General features: G+C 34.9%; 1 protein-coding gene across 2 annotated transcripts in view; it reads right to left on the reverse strand.

Moving 5' to 3' along the window:
- Window positions 1-16,090, reverse strand: part of LOC109622251 (protein Wnt-5) — a 112,988-nt gene extending 96,898 nt beyond the window's left edge. Inside the window, exon 1 of one of the 2 annotated variants that reach the window (XM_029872261.2) lies at window positions 5,154-6,515. In XM_029872261.2, the coding sequence (XP_029728121.1) occupies window positions 5,154-5,176 (23 nt within the window). In that variant the 5' untranslated portion in view covers window positions 5,177-6,515. Of the gene's footprint in view, window positions 1-5,153; window positions 6,516-14,884 lie in introns of those variants that run through there. The other variant, XM_029872260.2, reaches the window with a different exon arrangement.
- Window positions 16,091-17,701: the final 1,611 nt, after the last annotated feature.

Genomic DNA, 17,701 nt, shown 5'->3' on the forward strand with positions numbered 1-17,701 from the left:
CCTCCAGAGAGCTTAGACTGTCGGTAAAAATAAAGTAGTGCTCAGGTGGAAGAGTGTTACGTATTCTAAGGTGTAGGATAGTGGAGGTGTTTTGGACCGGGCAGGTATTTTGGCCCACCTAGGGAGTTTTATAATATTTTTCATATAATCTCTACTAAAGCTTGGTATTTTTTTATTGGAACACGAAAAGTACTCAACTATGTGATGACCTTCATTTTAAGTGTCAGTTAAATATGCTGTACAGTATCAAAAATAGAGAAAATGTTTTCACTTCCAATCCCAAGTAACAATTTCATTGCTGATTGGTTTTCTTTGATTTTTTTAGGGTTTTATTACAGCAATAATTAAAACTCACAGTTTTGTGACTGCTTTTATGAAAACCATTGATAAAATGTTTTATAGTATACTTGAAGATATTTATAAAGACAGATTTCAAGAGTAAACAAAACTTTCCGATATGTAAACCTTCTGGCAATCATTATTACCACAATAAAACTTTTAAAACTCTCAACAGATGGCGATCCGTTCGATTAGTAACGACATCTGTTGGTGGAAAAGCAGAACTACGACACTGCTAGGTTTATTGCGGTTATCATAAAAGTAAACTTGCTTTCGTTTTATTTTTGCTGATTATGGTTGTCGCCATATTGAAGAATTAGCTAACGTGAATGGAAAATAGTTGATTTTGCTCAAATTAGCACTGAATTGATAGTTTGCCACCATTTCCATAACATGCTCACATGAATAAACTCTCTCTGCTGAGTTTTCTTGTAATTCGAGATAGTTTTACTAAATAAACAAATTGATTTATTTCATTCCAAGATGATAATATTCACTATTTTTGAAGCGCATTAATTTTATGTTTCAACCCCAATATTCACGGTAAATTTGAATGCGCATAAGCCTACCAACACAATAACTACTAAAATATTACTTTGAAATGACTATGACTTCTACATACGAATGATGTATCGTCCTGAACTTTACGTGCCATCGAAGAAGCTTCTCTGCATCTTGAGCTGTCAAAGTTTTTGTTGAAAGAAAAAAAAACAACAATCGAGAATGGGAAATTTTTCAACTAGGTTTCAAAACGGTTTTATTGCTACTCTTAATGCGGCTTGCAGAAGCTCTCCGAGAGTGGTCCACTTAGCCGGAAGATACTCTTGAAGAGGTTAACAAGAGGTTTTGATGTATAAATCAGTTTTATTGCAAGTTTTATAATATTGGTCATTAGCGTGGTTCAAAATACCACATGTCAAAAAGTTCGATGGGCTCCATTCTCATTTCGTTTTATATGACGCCACGATGCTCTGGTCAAATTTTTAGCTAAATCCGTTAACATTAGGGCGGTGCTAAACTCGTTTGAAGTTTGTATGGGAGTTTATATGGAAAAACATCTGTTTTAGCATTTTTCTCATGTGGAGCATTATTTTTACATAAAACATACAACCGATTATAAAGAACTATAGTCTCACATGTGCTGAAAAACTTTGTCGAAGACCGCAAAGTTATCCGAAGCTTGCAAGAAAAGATATTACATGCAGACCATCTGGTGGTGCTTAACATTTAACATGTAGCAATAAAATCTAAATTACAGCACGTAATAGCAATAAAATCTCATTGAATGAGCCCGTACTGTCTAGGCTATAGCTTTTTTCACAAGTGTCTGATCACGTTGCGGTCTTCGACAAAGTTTTTCGGCATATCCCAGGCTATATTTCTATGGGATCGACTACGTGTTTTAAGGAAAATTTGAACCCCTCCGAAGAAAACTGCAAAAAAAACGATGTTTTCCCATATAAACGCCCATACAAACTTCAAACGAGTTTAGCACCGCCCCACAGTGGGATCATTCTGAAAAAGACGATCAAAACCTCTAAGAGCCGTTAAATGACATTTAAGCATATAGGTGTCTTTGGAGGATATGTTCAAAAAATTTTCTCTATTTTAATGCATATTCACTGTATGGTAAAACTGTAGGGTGAACCCGAGCAAAAAAAATGTTTTCAAAATATATTTTTAAAGGGTAGAAGTCTTCAGCAAAGTTGTAGAACATGTAATTTCAAGTATCTTTGTTGAAGACACCATATAGTTTGGACTTCATATTTTGGGAGAAAATATGAAAGTTTAAAAAAATAACCTCAAAATCAGTTTTTTGAACTTTTCGATGATTATATCGTAAAATTTCAACGTGATATGTTCTACAAGTTTGTAGGTACTACTGGAATACACTATCTTGCTGAAGACACCAACTCTGTAAAATTGAAAATTGCTCCAGTAAACCAATTTTTTTGAAATTTTTTCACTATTTTCACTATTGAATATTTTTTGAATAGGCACTTTTTGGCAGCCGTGCTATCAAAATTTCAATGCTTTATCATGTCCAGAATAGACCAAAAGTGACTTAACAATCGGGTCTGATAAGGCACTTTGATTTCTGATGCTGTTTCAATAGTCATTTTTCAAAGAAAATATTCACAAATTTCATACAAATCAATTAATACAAACTGAAAACTCACGAAAACTTTTCGACATTAATATTTGTTAATCCAAATAGTATTCTTGTTGAAATAGTCTACATTTCTACCACTGTGGTTGACTTTACATTGAATATACGACAAAAAATATTGCTTTTTAAATTTTTAGATGAGTTTTCAATACCAATTAAAAACTGTGTTTTTTATCGAATTTTGTATTGTAATTCCCAAAGCATTTGTTTATGTTAAAATACATACATTAATTAATCAACTAAAACAATGATAATATTTTTTTTTTCATTTGCTATGTTAACATTATAACTTCGGTTGAAAAACTAAAAAGGCGAAAATATAATGAATGCCTCTACAAGTTTTGTGTTGAAAATAAAAAAAATAAAATAAAACGAGTGAAACATTGTTACATCACATTGAAATAGCCAGTATCTGTTAGAGATATTCTAGGTTGTAAATCTTACGTCATGATGAAAATTCTTCACAGATATTTTATTGAAATTGGTTATGCGTTTGATTCCTGTCCTTGATGTTCAAAATTCCTTCGTCGTAGACATATTACCTTGGTTCATCCCTTGACAAATCCGCATCAAGATCACGGCTCGACTATGGATACTTTTCCGGAGGAGCATTTGGTTTTAAGTTTATATTATGTATAACGATTTTTTGAAAAGATAATTTGTGCCTTTTTGAGAAAGATTTCGTAGATGAGGAAATCACTCAAAGAGGCTTTTTCCTCTTTTAAAATTTGTAGTTAAAAATAAATTACACTGACAGTTGAAATAGTCTACATTTTTTTAACTTGTTTTTTTTTATTCAGAATTACTACTTGGATGAGCTAAAAATAATATCGAAAGGTTGTATGGGATTTGAGAATATTTTCTTTGAAAATTACTATTAAAATAGCTTCAGATCAAAGTGCCTTATCAGACCCGATTGTTAAGTCAATTTTAGTCTATTCTGGACATAATGAACCATAGAAGTTTTGACAGCACGGCTGCCAAAAAGTGCCTACTCAAAAAATATTCAATAGTGATTTTTTAACTTATCTAAACATTAAAAAAGTGATATTTTTTGTCGGGTATTCAATGTAAAGTCAACCACAGTGTTAGAAATATAGACTATTTCAAGAAGAATACTATTATGATTAACAAATATTAATGTCGATGTTTTCGTGAGTTTTCAGTTTGTATTAAATGATTTGTATGAAATTTGTGAATATTTTCTTTGAAAAATGACTAATAAAATAGCATCAGAAATCAAAGTGCCTTATCAGACCCGATTGTTAAGTCACTTTTGGTCTATTCTGGTCATGATAAAGCATTGAAATTTTGATAGCACGGCTGCCAAAAAGTGCCTATTCAAAAAATATTCAATAGTGAAAATAGTGAAAAAATTTCAAAAAAATTGGTTTACTGGAGCAATTTTCAATTTTACAGAGTTGGTGTTTTCGGCAAGATAGTGTATTCCAGTAGTACCTACAAACTTGTAGAACATATCACGTTGACATTTTACGATATAATCATGGAAAAGTTCAAAAAACTGATTTTGAGGTTGTTTTTTAAACATTTATATTTTCTCCCTAAACATGAAGTCCAAGCTATATGGTGTCTTCAGTAAAGTTACTTTAAATTATTTGTTCTACAACTTTGCTGAAGGCATCTACCCTCTAAAAAATTAATTTGAAAAAATATTTTTTTTGCTCGGGTTCACCCTACAGTTTTACCATACAGTGAATATGCATAAAAATAGAGAAGATTTTTCTGAACATATCTTCCAAAGACACCTATATGCTAAAATGTCATTTAACGGCTCTTAGAGGTTTTGATCGTCTTTTTTCAGAATGATTCCACTGTGCGCCCTAATGTTAACGGATTTAGCTGAAAATTTGACCAGAGCATCGTGGCGTCATATAGAACGAAATGAGAAGGGGGCCCATCGAACTTTTTGACATGTGGTTTTGCCATACAAGCTTGAGCCACCCTATTGGTCATGAAGATCTTTTATAGAGCCGAACAAAACATAAAATGTTACTTAGGTTGTATTCCATTTATTTTATCTTTTTATTATTTTTTATTTATTTTTTGAACTTCTATTTCATGTTTTGTTAAAAATTTACCTTTTTATATTCAAAATTTAAAACGAGTTATCAATTTTATTGAATCTTTTTTACCGTGTTATCGTTATTTACTGTTTTGTAATCAATAATTTCTTCATACTTACATTCCATTGCCTTTTCATTAATATTAACAAGCAATGAATCCACACACAGAAATGCGTTAAAAATTGACAAATTGAAACGAAAAAATAATGTGATTTTTTTCAAAAAGATCAAAAGTACGCGAGGGTTGCAAAGTGCGTCGAGTTATCTTGTAGTGAACTCGATGACATGCAAACTTAGATCCTGTTCCGTTTGGTATGCGTTCCCAGTTGTGTCCATACTACTGTAGGTAAATGTTCGGCATTTTTTCTGTGCCAATGCATTTCATTCCACTTGTATAGCCAGTACATTTTAACCAACATTCAACACTGAGTCAAATCTTCCACCAGATAACCTGCGCCTCAACTAGGGTGAAGTTGCATCTCATTAAACCATTTGCGAAGTTGTACTTTTTATCGTTAGATGAATATACACATTTGAATAAAATTCAACCGCATGCTTACTTGCCACTGTGTGCTGTAGACATTTTGTAGGCTTCTTGTACTCCAAACGTGTGCAGATGAGTGGCGAGATATACGAACCCTTTTCACTCCCTTCCAGTGAAAGGTAACCCTATTTAGTGCATACGTCCTACGAACGAACGAGTTGAGCTTTGTTGATAAAATGTGGGTTAGTTCTTCTCGGTTGAATGGAACATGGAAGCCGCCTCGTGGAAGCTGGAGAAGGATAAAATTAATATAAATGAATGGAAAAATCTTTTTTCGTATATCTAAGCGCACAGATGTTTGTACAGCTGTGTACACAGGAAGCTGTTTGACCGTTCCGAAAGCTTTGCCCCGAAGTACGTGTTTTGGTGCTAAGCTTCGGTTATCAAATTTAATTAAATTAACCAAATAGCTCGACTAAATGAGTTGGGTTAATTTTGTATGTGCCGCCGGAAAGATAGCTACTAATGTGTAATAGCAGAGGAACTTTGCCTGGAACTGTTTACTTATTACAATAGTTTGCAGACATTAACGTAGAACGGATCAAAGTTTATAAAAAAGTGGTTTATTTGATTTAAATCGTTTGAATTCAATATTAAATAGACTTGTGATTAAGCTTTACGATGTAATTTTCCAAGCAAGCATGAACATTTTAAAAAGTTGTGAATAAAAACATATTTTGTGGGAAAACAATATTTTTGTAATGTAACTTTAGTTTACATTCTCAAAAACAAAGTCGTTTTTATCACATCTGATGTTGATTTTATTCAAACTCGATCTAATTTTGAAAGATGTACCATCATAGTTAATCCTTATTTTATTCTGAAAGTTGATGAAAGTTGATGACATTCGTGCTGAAAAAAGGCAATAACTTTATCTATAGCACTCGGTGGCTGATCTTTCTTTTCCCAGTATGTAGATATTTGCTTTCCATCACCTTGATTGAAGCTTGCCTGGGCACGTTCCGCGATGATGCTCCATACAGTAGTTTTCTGTTAGGCATCGTCAGCATCCATTTAATTGAGTAAATATTGGAAAACGGCAGCATAGTGTTTGCTTCCGTTTTAATGAATTGCATTTGTTAATTGACTGCTTTTCAGCGTTGCATCTTTAGTTTGACGTGCATTGGGGCGTATGAGACTTGTAACTCTTGCAGTAAAGCGCATTTATGGTACTTGTATTTGCATTACGCAATAGCTTTTAACCAGCCACATGCAGTTTAATTTAAATATAATCGTTCTAAGAATGCCAGATATCAGTATTTACTTTGGATATTGTGCAATTTTACAATGACTTCAAACTGAGAGCAATGCAGTTAACTCCTCTTAAAACGATACTTAAGGGGCCGTAGAGTTATTAGTTATCAAAATACAGCGCAATACTTAAAAAAAAAAAAAAATTACCGTGGCAATACCTTTCCAACTATTCAGGGCCGTTCGAGCCATGAACTCAGAAGAGTACCTAGTGTCAGCTGGTATCGGTGGGAAAAGCAAAAATCAACTGACGAAAGTGCTACGGCTGGGAATAAAATACAACCATCCGCTTATGAAGCTAACGTGTACCCACGTACGCCACGTTCTATATAAATCGGATTTAACGGCTACGCATTCTTAATGAATCAAATCGAGTTGATATCCCCGACGCGTCGCGACGTTTCGAAACTTTGGATAGTGTCTTCTTCAGGGGCAATATCCTATTTGCACAGAATACAGTCGATTCCCCCAATCAGATCTACGCTCAGTAGTACCTGAAATTCGCCATAGTTGATTTTCGACTTTTAATGGTGCAAATCAACAATAATAATTTCGTAAATAAAAGATCACATTCACAAAAGATGGTTGCAATCATTCAAACTTCACAATTTGCTCTAATTATGATGGAAATAAATCATTTTCCTTAACTTTTCGGCTTCCTTGCACCCTGTTTCGATATAGTGTACCAGTTATGGCTAATACCATAAGGAATTTTTCCTGTAAAGTATGGAAACTAATCAACCATTTGACATATCGTTGACATTAATCGGTCTTCTTCTTATTTTTTGTAGCAATAGTTTTCCTTTTATAGTGCGATAACTGGTACAGGCACCCTATATACATATATTTCGAACATACTTACCAAAAATATTTTCGAAACTACCTATTGACAATACCAAACCCTCACAAGTGGATGAATTGTTTCCACCAGTTTTGAATAAATTCCTCCTCGTAAGGTGAGCGTTAGCTAATGCACGGAGATGGTTAAGATCATAAAAAAAACTCCTGGAAGAATCACAGAGTGAACTTCTGAAGGAATCCTGGATAAACAGGACAGAGTCACTCCGGAAGCTCAGAAGAAACTCCTTGAAAAATCCTAGAAGACTCTTGTAGAAATCCTAATAGGACGAATTGAATTCCAGAAGGAACTTTTAGATGAATACCGGTAGAAATCACGATTGAAATTCCCAGAAGGAGGAATATTTGAAGGCACTCTTGGATGAATTTCAGAAGGAAATCCTGGTCATTCTTGAAAAATCTTGGAGGAATCCCAGAAGGAACTCCGGGAGGTATTCGTAAAGGAACTTCTAATGGAACCATTGAAGAAGCTTCTGGAAGAATCCGAGAAAGACTCCAAGAAACTCCTTGAAGAATCTCCGAAAGGACTCCATGAAAAATCACAGTAGAAACTTTTGAAGGATTTCCAGAAGGATGTGCTGAAGGAATTCTCAAAAAGGGAAATCGATGTGGTTCAACATTGTGAAAATCGTGAAAAATTGATATTTTGAACATTTTTAAATATTACCGTTTACTAAATTTTTTCGCGATATTTTATCAAAACCTAGAGCGTTCCATCTTTCCATTTGTGCAAATCGGTCTATAGGGTAATTGTTCCCTTCGTTGTGGTAGTACCTAATGTTGCGGTAGTGGCATTTGAGCACTTTTTCGACTGAAATGTTACCAAAATGCATTTTTAATAGATGTATTATGCTTAATTTATAAGATTGCACTTTTTGTGTGCTTAAGTTTTGCCCAAAAACCTAGTTTAAAAAAATATTTTCCTTAATATTTCTGCTACTGTGTTCCTATTGTTGCGGTAGTGTTCCTAATGTTGCGGTATCCCATAAGATTTCAATGGGATACCGCAACAATAGGAACCGAAATTAAATTTTACCTCCATAATAGGAACAGTGTGCCTATTGTTGTGGTATGCGATTATTGATCGAAAACAGAGAGAAACGATAGTTTTCATATTTTTCCCAGCAAATTTGGATAGAAAACTACCGACTAACGTTTTGAAACCGTTCATTAGATGGTACGATCATATATTTTTTAATTAATTTACCTTATTACCACAACGATCGGCACACTTACCCTAGGTTCAAAAGTTATGATTTTTTGAAAATTTTGAGTTTCGCAAAATCTTGATTTTTTGGACCACCCTACCATTAAATTGGTAACATTATTTTTGGTAAAGATCATTCCTACTGAATTTGATCAATATCGGAGCACTTTTATTTTTGAGTTTATTCTTTTTTCATGGAATGGCTGTAACCGTAAAATGCGATAATTTTGATAACGCGGGTAACTTTTATAGTGCGACAGGTACATATTGTATATTTCAGCCTATCACCACAATACCTTCAATTTATTAAGAAAAAAGTAAACCTGGATCTGAACTATGCATAAGAAAGTCCATTTCAGAGGTATTTTCATTACAACCAAGCTTGTGTATAACTTTTTGGGCTAAAAATAAAAATTGTCAATTCGTCAACGCCTTCAAACAATCTGATGTACAACAACGTTTTGATTATTTTCCAAAGAATGACCATTTATTTTTGGCAGATTGATCATGGTGGATTCTAAATCTGGCATTGATTCTCTTAATAAAGTGTGTTTTTTACAAATAAAATCAATTTTGTAAATTGTGACAGAAATCTCCATTCATTGATAAACACCTAAAAGTATGCAATAATGGCCTTGTAATTTCATTCAGTTTCACCCTTTTTTTCTAACTTTCTTTATAAAAAAATCAAAAACAACTCCAGTAAGGAGAATTTACGATGCGTAGCATTTAATCATATATTGAATCAACATTGTTGATGTACCGTAAGACAGTTTATTTTCAAACAGAAAATTATATTTGATAACTAAATTCAATTTTCCACTCAATAAATGATGATGGTGATAAAGGTGCATCCTCCATCAGCGCAAGGATTACCTATAGCTGCACAATCATTCAGGAAGGGAATTTTCAATGAGTTGTACACTCAGTACTCCACAAACCCTTAATTCTGATAGGCATGTTCTATACAGCTTCTCTCATCATATTGATACCCCTAAGATTGCAATCTGTTATACATTTTTTTGGGATTTGATGTATTTTCAGGACTTTATCAAAGTAACCCCAAAATGAAAATGGGATACTCACGCATATAAAAAAATATTGGTTAACCGAAGAATTATAACTATCCGATCTATCAATTGTAATTGATAACTGAGACCCCAGTACTTGTTTTAAAAAATATGATATTAAGCAAAACACTATTACATGAAAAAAATATTGAGGAAATAAGCAGAAAAGCAATTAAAGTTACCCCGTTTTACGGCATATAGGTATTTTTTATGCATTCCTTTACTTTATTTCGTCGAGTGTAGGCAAGTCCGTCGGTGAACAAGAACTAGCCTTGCTCCGACACTTTTTCAAGTAATGAAGGAGTGATTAAACTCCAGGATGTTGGGGTAAAGCGGACAGGTTATGTAGGATAGACTGAGTGGTGTTTCATGACATTTATTTCAACATATCTTATCAGTTGAGTATGTTAAAAATGGGAATGAGTAGCGTGACGTTACAACATTGTAACGTCACGCTACTAATTCCCATTTTAAACATATTTTCAATAAATCATACTTATTGGAAATTTTACAAGGAATCCGAATATGCAATAATATTTGAGGGTTTACAGTCAAATTTGCGAGTTATAGTAAAAAATCTGACCAAAAAGGCGTCAAGAAGTTGTAACGTCACGGTAGAATGTGTCAGATTCGGTGCCCTGGTTTAGATAAATATGAGATTTATGCGCTTAAAATCTTGTGTATGCAAAAGTCGACCCCTGTGGCGGCCATCTTAGGATTCTATCGAGCTGTTCCTTAACATTTTTGTGCATTGACATTTTGACTGAAATACAGTTTGAGTTTTTTTTACAAAAAAAATATAAATAATTTTGAGAATAACCAGATTTTGGGGACAGTTGGTTCAAACCGAACCGAATAAATTTAGTAATTTGTACAAACTCAACAATCATCAGTCATAACACAGCGCAACATTTTTTTGTCTCAAGAGCAAACTTATGTGTCTCCGAAGGATTTTGGGCCGCTGAATCCGAATCCGGGCTCAGATTTGCTCTAACACGTCACAATTTTGAGCTATACCTCAATTTATAGGGCAAAATATGCGATTTTGGGCTTTTTTGACTGCAAGCCATTAAGTAAGGAAATATTTTTTTTAAGCAATCAAAAGGTTAATTGGTCAATTTACATCTAAATTAACGACTTATGCAAAATATTTCGATTTACATAATCAAATTTGATAGATTTAAGCATTTTATGTTAGTATGAAAACTTGCATGCAACTTTTGGAGGATGACTTGTATGGGAAATGTCGTACCTAACATAAATCGTTTAAAACTATCAAATTCGATTTGGTAAAACGAAATATTTTGCATGAGTCGTTAATTTAGATGTAAATTGACCAATTAACCTTTTGATTGCTTAAAAAAAATATTTCCTTACTTAATGGCTTGCAGTCAAAAAAGCCCAAAATCGCATATTTTGCCCTATAAAATGAGGTATAGCTCAAAATTGTGACGTGTTAGAGCAAATCTGAGCCCGGATTCGGATTCAGCGGCCCAAAATCCTTCGGAGACACATAAGTTTGCTCTTGAGACAGACAAAAAGTTAATTTTTGTTACGCTGTGTAATTGGGTTATTTATGGGTATCCGGATTATTTCATTATCGAAATCTCCGTCCATAAATTGGGCAAAATACAAAATCTCATCATTTTTGGAGTCCGGGAACTATTTTCAAAATGCATTTATGGTTTGCATGGGGAAAATTTTTTGCTCGGGTCGAACTGTCATGTTTTCGATTGAACTGTCATTTTATCTACGGAGCATGAGACAAATAGTTAATAAAGTTTCAGCTCTCGAAACGTATATTGTCGCGCTTATCTTTTATTAGCGTCCTGCGGCGGTCGTACGCTCGCAAGGCATACCGCCGCATGACAGTCGCAAGGCAAAATAAAAGAAAAAGTGTTCCCGCCAAAAACAAAAGCACGTGGGTTTCGTGAAGTGACAGATGTTTTTGAATGTATTTCTGACGAACGGCAAGAGTGGCTCAGTGGAACGAGTGTTCTTGCTGTCAAACCCCATATAATGGAATTATATACTTTTAAATCTGATGACGCTGTAATGATTAGTTACTGTCGCGCTTATATCAGAAGCCAGAGGCAGATAATCGCCATTTTCTGATTTTTCTTGAGAGGCATAATACATTGAGGTTGGCGACAAATACCAAGCCACCAGCCTATTGGTTCTCTGTGCAATTTCGCTAGATCAGGTCATCACAGCAACTAGGAAGTGTACGGTCACCAATGCTCATGATCATGCTTGTGTGTGATCTGCCAAATGATCTGAGAACATACGCGCCAACTTGTGACGTAGTTGGGGGGCAAAGCTCTCCAAAATTGGACAAAATTCAACATTTTTCAGCTCAATGCACTAGTTTTCACGTGAATATGCCTAAATTAGATCAATAACGTCAATATTTTTCGGATTTCATCGATTTTGCGAAGCCTTGCCCCCCCAACTACGTCACAAGTTGGCGCGTATGTCTGAGAATAGTCTATTTTACGAAACGACAACATTGTTAATATTGGTATTCACACTCACGGGCTTGGACGCGACCTCCCGTCAAATTTCATTCATGAAATGAGCAATCAGCTGATCCAAAACGTCTCATAAAATTGGTCATTGTCAAATATTTTGGAGGTTAGTTTTGATGGTGTAAAGTACACCGGGGCAAATTGAAACGGTGGAATAAGATGAAACGCTATGTTTTGAAATAGATTTCAATACAATTAGGCATTTTTTTCACCAAAAGATGGTTTGATTCAAAAACAAATTGTTGTAAAATTCATATTGAGTATCATGATATCATAATAAATATTAACCCATTGTTTAATCTTACCTCACCCGTTTCAAATTGCTTCGGTGTACCTTAATACAGAATGTATATTGTGAGATGACTAGAATTAAAAGTATTTTTTCGTTATAGAGATTTTAAACCTTATGGTTCATTTGCATCTGAAACAAAAAAAAAGTTATTTAGACATACATTACATCAACAAAACATGATTATCATCAGAGACAATGCTTGTTTTTTCGCTTTTTTGCAACTGATGATATAATAATGTATCAAGGCCCATATAGCCACAGCTGTAAAGGTGTGGGTATTCAGCATAACCATGCTGAGCGGTAAGAGGTTCGATTCCCGATCGGGCCTTTCATAATGGATTTTTTCTTGGCTTCCGTGGGCATGGAGTATCTTCGTGTCAGCCACACGATATACCTACACATGCAAAATGGTCATTGTCAGAGAAAACAGGATTTGTCCCAGTGGGGTCGAAGAATTTCAGAATATTTTAAATTGTATTGAATTAAAATTCACGGAATGAAAAAGGTTATCTATATAAAGCCTGTATCCGCAATAATCGGGACACAGAAGTATGGCTGTAGCTCTGTAATGCATCGGTAAAATTGGCCAAAAGTTTGACTGAGAACTCTTTGGTGTATATTTATTATTTGTGCCAAATTTCATAAAAATCGATGCATTACTTTTAACTGTGGATGAAAAACAAATAGACGTGGTTTTAAGCATTTTGTACAATCATAACCAATTTTCATTCGCATAGTAGATGGTTCTTTTACGCTACAGTTCAAAGTTCTGTGATGATAATTATGAAATTTCGTTAGCAGCTATGATACTTATAGAGACACTTTCTTGCGAAATTTCATCAACTTTTATGAATTGGTTTGAAATCTACTGGTGTTAATGGGGGCGAGTGTTAGTGAAAAATTTTCGTGTTTTTCATGGGCGATGTTTGCCTATTCATAACTTTTGAATTTCTCAGCCAATTTTCATGAAATTTCACAGAACGCAGTTGATTATGTGTTAATTATGTATGCAAAATTTGGTGATTATTGGTATAGTATTTTCAATAGTACAATCGAAACAATAAAGTGTACTGACTAATTGCTGTCTGAGGGGCTAAAATCACGTTCAGTCCCAATACATGTTTCGATTATAAAATCGTTGATAGTTCTTCGATTTATTTTTGAAATTTTGCCTATGCAACGAATATAGATTGAGCGGTTTGTGTTGAAAATTTCAGTCATTTCCTTTACCAAATTCAAAAGTTACAGCGCTGACAAGCAAAACTAGGAGCTGTACAAAATTCAATGGCGCACAGTTTACTCTTTCATTGCTACAACAAAAAGTATTGCACCGATTCACATGACATTTTGTAGGTGAAATGAACACATCTTAAGATGTTATTAGGCCAAATTTGAGCAATTTTAATGTATCTATTGCAGAGTTACAGCTGTATGTCTGTGTCCCGATTATTGCGGATACAGGCTTTATATAAAAATGAGTTTGAAGTTACTTAGAGAAAACAAAACTCAAGAAAGGATCAACCGATCAGCATGACTCTTGCACGGTTCGGTTCGTATTCGTGGTGGCTGTGTTTATATGTACAAAAAGTTACGAAAATCAACTAGAAAAGTAACAAAATTGATAAAGAACTGATTTTCCATGAGATGGGAAGGAAATCAACACGACCGAAATAAAATCAATCTAGAGTGCCGTGCAGCAATGACCTCAACAGTTGTCAAATACCAACAACTTGGCAAGACAAAGTTTGCCGGAACAGCTAGTATTAAATGTTTTTAAATTGCAGAACATCGGTATGCTGCAGAATGTCATAGTTTGTGATTAAAAACATCAAAACTAAATGCTTTTTGATGTTCAATCTCTTACATGGTTATGGTTTCTAGAGCACATAACCACCTTCTATATTGCTCGATGAATGAGATGGATTTTCGCATATCCACCGAAAACGATTAAAATGCTTAGGGCGTCCACTTTACGCAATGTTCTCTATTTCATAAAATAGAGAACATTGCACTTTACTCCTTGACCTACGTAAATTTTAACTGCCTCAATGTGAGAAGATTTTTTTAAACAAAGAACTATCACACACAAAACTCTAGGAACTGTATTGAAAAATAAGCTTTACTTGATGATCAACGTACATTTGACATAAAGTGTATAACGTCATGAGTGCAACATTATTTAAAAAACAAATATGAGACTAACTATCGAACACATTCGAGAAAACTTTATTGGGTGTGGCGCCCGAGCAACGAATAAGTAAAAATTAACTTTACTACAGTATTCAATCGAGTCATTGGAAACTTGAAACTAGATACGAAATGATAGTGTAAAATGGCAACAGTTATACATGATTTCGAGTGACTATTATAGGTATTTGCACAACAGTTAGAGAATGTCCTTTCGAGTAAAGCCGTTGGGTATTTGAAAATCCCACCGTCTCATAACGCAATACATCACTGATCGGGAAATACTACAGATCAAGCGCAGGTGGTTCTGTCGGAACAGTACAATCAACGTTAGAAATCTGCCGAGGTACTTACATCCATGTCGGTACTCCTTGTCCGTAATTATGTCCGTAGCCGCAATGTATGGAAACGATTATAAAGAGAGCAACAAGAATAATCCACAGATTCATCTTCTGCGTGTTTGCGGAGGCCATTTTCGTTTCACTTTGATTGCCGGTTTTCACTTTTCTTACTCCTTTTTTTGCTCTTAAAACTGTACAAAAATTTACCACCTTAAAGGTGTTTTGCTGCCGAACATTAAGCCAACATTATAATTACATTCTTCAACCACATTCACTCGGTCTCTTATTCGTTTGTTGGTGGAATGCACATGAACTTGATTGAAATATGGATAATTTCTTTTAATTCATTATTTCGTGATCTTTATATTTTTCTTTCTTCCTTTTGATACACTTTATCCCGGCAAATCCCGGCACTGATCATTAAAAGCACTTTACCACGAGGGAATTAATAAGACCCAACAACAGCACCAACAACAAGTTGCTAAATACTGCCTGATTGTGTGTGCTTGGCTTGTACTCTTATTCATGCAGCCAGACTACGAGCGCCTTCTATCTTCGCGATCTTTCATTTATGCGAAGTAAGTTGAACCACAGCTCCAGACACAGCGGCGAAGGTAAAAAGGCTTGGCATAAAAGCCTGCAGCCTCCACACCGACAACGATGTCGACCAGCCTGAGGACCACTGCTGGTACTGTTGGTTTGAACTACGTTCGTCGCACTTAACCAAGACAGCTGCTGCAGAGATTCATGAGCTCTACGGCATTTCTTCATACAATTACCAGCGACGCTTTATTCGTAATTAATTGTACACATTTCGCTTAATTCGATTTATTCATTTTGCACACGTTCTTAAGTGACTTTTCACATTCTGCATATTTCTTACTGTTGGTTGACTTTGTCTTCTCAAATACGTTGGAATTGTTCGTTAACTGCCAGCAGCATTTCACCCCCGTACACGATCACTGTATGATCATTTCATGTGCGTATGTATCTCGAACCAGTTTCGCTTGCTTTGAAGAATATTCTTCGGTTCTTCTTCACCATCGGCAGCATTCAGCGCAGTATCAATGAATTCCAAATTACTACAAAACCGAAGCATACGTTGAAGTCGGCAGCGGCGGCGGCGGCACGATCTTTTTCGGCAATGTTCTATTCATCAAAAAGCGCGCGCGAATCGATTTTCGTTGATGCTCCACTTTCAATCATACCCATCTTCTGCAATGTACAGGGGATAGACAAAATGATCGGGACAGGCAAAATTTTCACTTTTCAAAAAATGTTTAATTAGCTGTAACTATTCGAAAAGTGCATCAAATATTCTCAAATTTTTACTGTAAGTTCTTCAATTAGTTGTGTATCAGTGGACAAAATTTGGAAAAGATCGGACAATTCTTCACGAAGTTATAAAGATTTTTGAAACTGGTAAAATTATCCGATAGCCAACTTTGAGCTGTTATATCTCCGGATTCAATTAACCGAATGTAATGAAATTTTGACCATTAATGACTTATATAATGAGCTATGAAAAACCATTGACTTAACTTAATATTCTTAACACGGAAGAAAATTATAACGATTAGATTATAAAACACCAAATTATCCAAAACATCAACATCGTTTCAAAATTCAAGATGCACATTATAGTTCATTTAGTTTCCCTCTAATTGACTTATATATGAATGCGTTTTGAAGGAAAGTAACAACATAACCGCCAATAAATTGAAAAAGTAATGCGATGCATAATAAAAATAGACCAATTTAGTAAAAAATCGTGAAAAAAATTAAATCGCTATAACTTTTTCGCTTGTTAAAAATTTCAAGTTAAGTCAAATGTTTTCCAGAGTTCATTATATAAGTCACGAATGGTCAAAATTTCATTGCAATCGGTTCATTGAATCCGGGGGTATAACAGCCCAAAGTTGGCTATCGGATAATTTTATCTTTTTCAAAAATCTTTATAACTTCGTGAAGAATTGTCCGATCTTTTCCAAATTTTGTCCACTGATACACAACTAGTTGAAGAACTTACAGTAAAAATTTGAGAATATTCGATGCACTTTTCGAAAAGTTACAGCTAGTTGAACATTTTTTGTAAAGTGAAAATTTTGCCTGTCCCGATCATTTTGTCTATCCCCTGTATATCAAAGTAAACTCTATTCATTTAGTTTTTATTTCATTTTACTGCCCTCTTCATACGGGTAAATAATTTCTTCACTCTTCTCCTTCTGTTAAACTTTTATAGCGCTTCAAATCAACATGTTATTATTTTGATTTGATTCCTCCATTTTTCATTCGCTTTTGCACCGCTCACTCCCTTTGATTTTTGATCATTGAAACGGACAAAGCAACTGAAGCAGGAGGAAGGAAAGTTAATGTTTCCTCTCTGTCTTTTGATTCCTACCACTTGCGCTCGGCCTTTCGGCTAGCCTTTACACAACCATAAACAACGGTCGGTTGGCCTTTGGCGGGCATGGGAACCGACAGTCGATTCAAAAGCACAAATCACTGATCACCACCGTGACACACGCTTAGCAGGAGCACACCTTTCAATCTCGTTGGTGAACTGCCAGTCTGAACGCATTCACACAATCCCTTCCGTCCTCGATGATGCTCAACCACGAACTGAATGGGAGAACTTGATTTCAACATCATCACGGATCTGTTGCGAAGTGTGTGATGAAAACATAATTTATCCCCTCCATCAGCATATGCCGAAAGAAGCATTTTCACTCATGTTCAAGGAGGGATGAAATCTAGCAGAGCTCGAAGCCGTCTTGATTTCGCCGTGTTCTATGGGACTAATGCTTTGAACATGAGAGAAAATGCTTCA

Source organism: Aedes albopictus, chromosome 2 (assembly GCF_035046485.1).
Source record: "Aedes albopictus strain Foshan chromosome 2, AalbF5, whole genome shotgun sequence".
Lineage (NCBI taxonomy): Eukaryota > Metazoa > Arthropoda > Insecta > Diptera > Culicidae > Aedes > Aedes albopictus.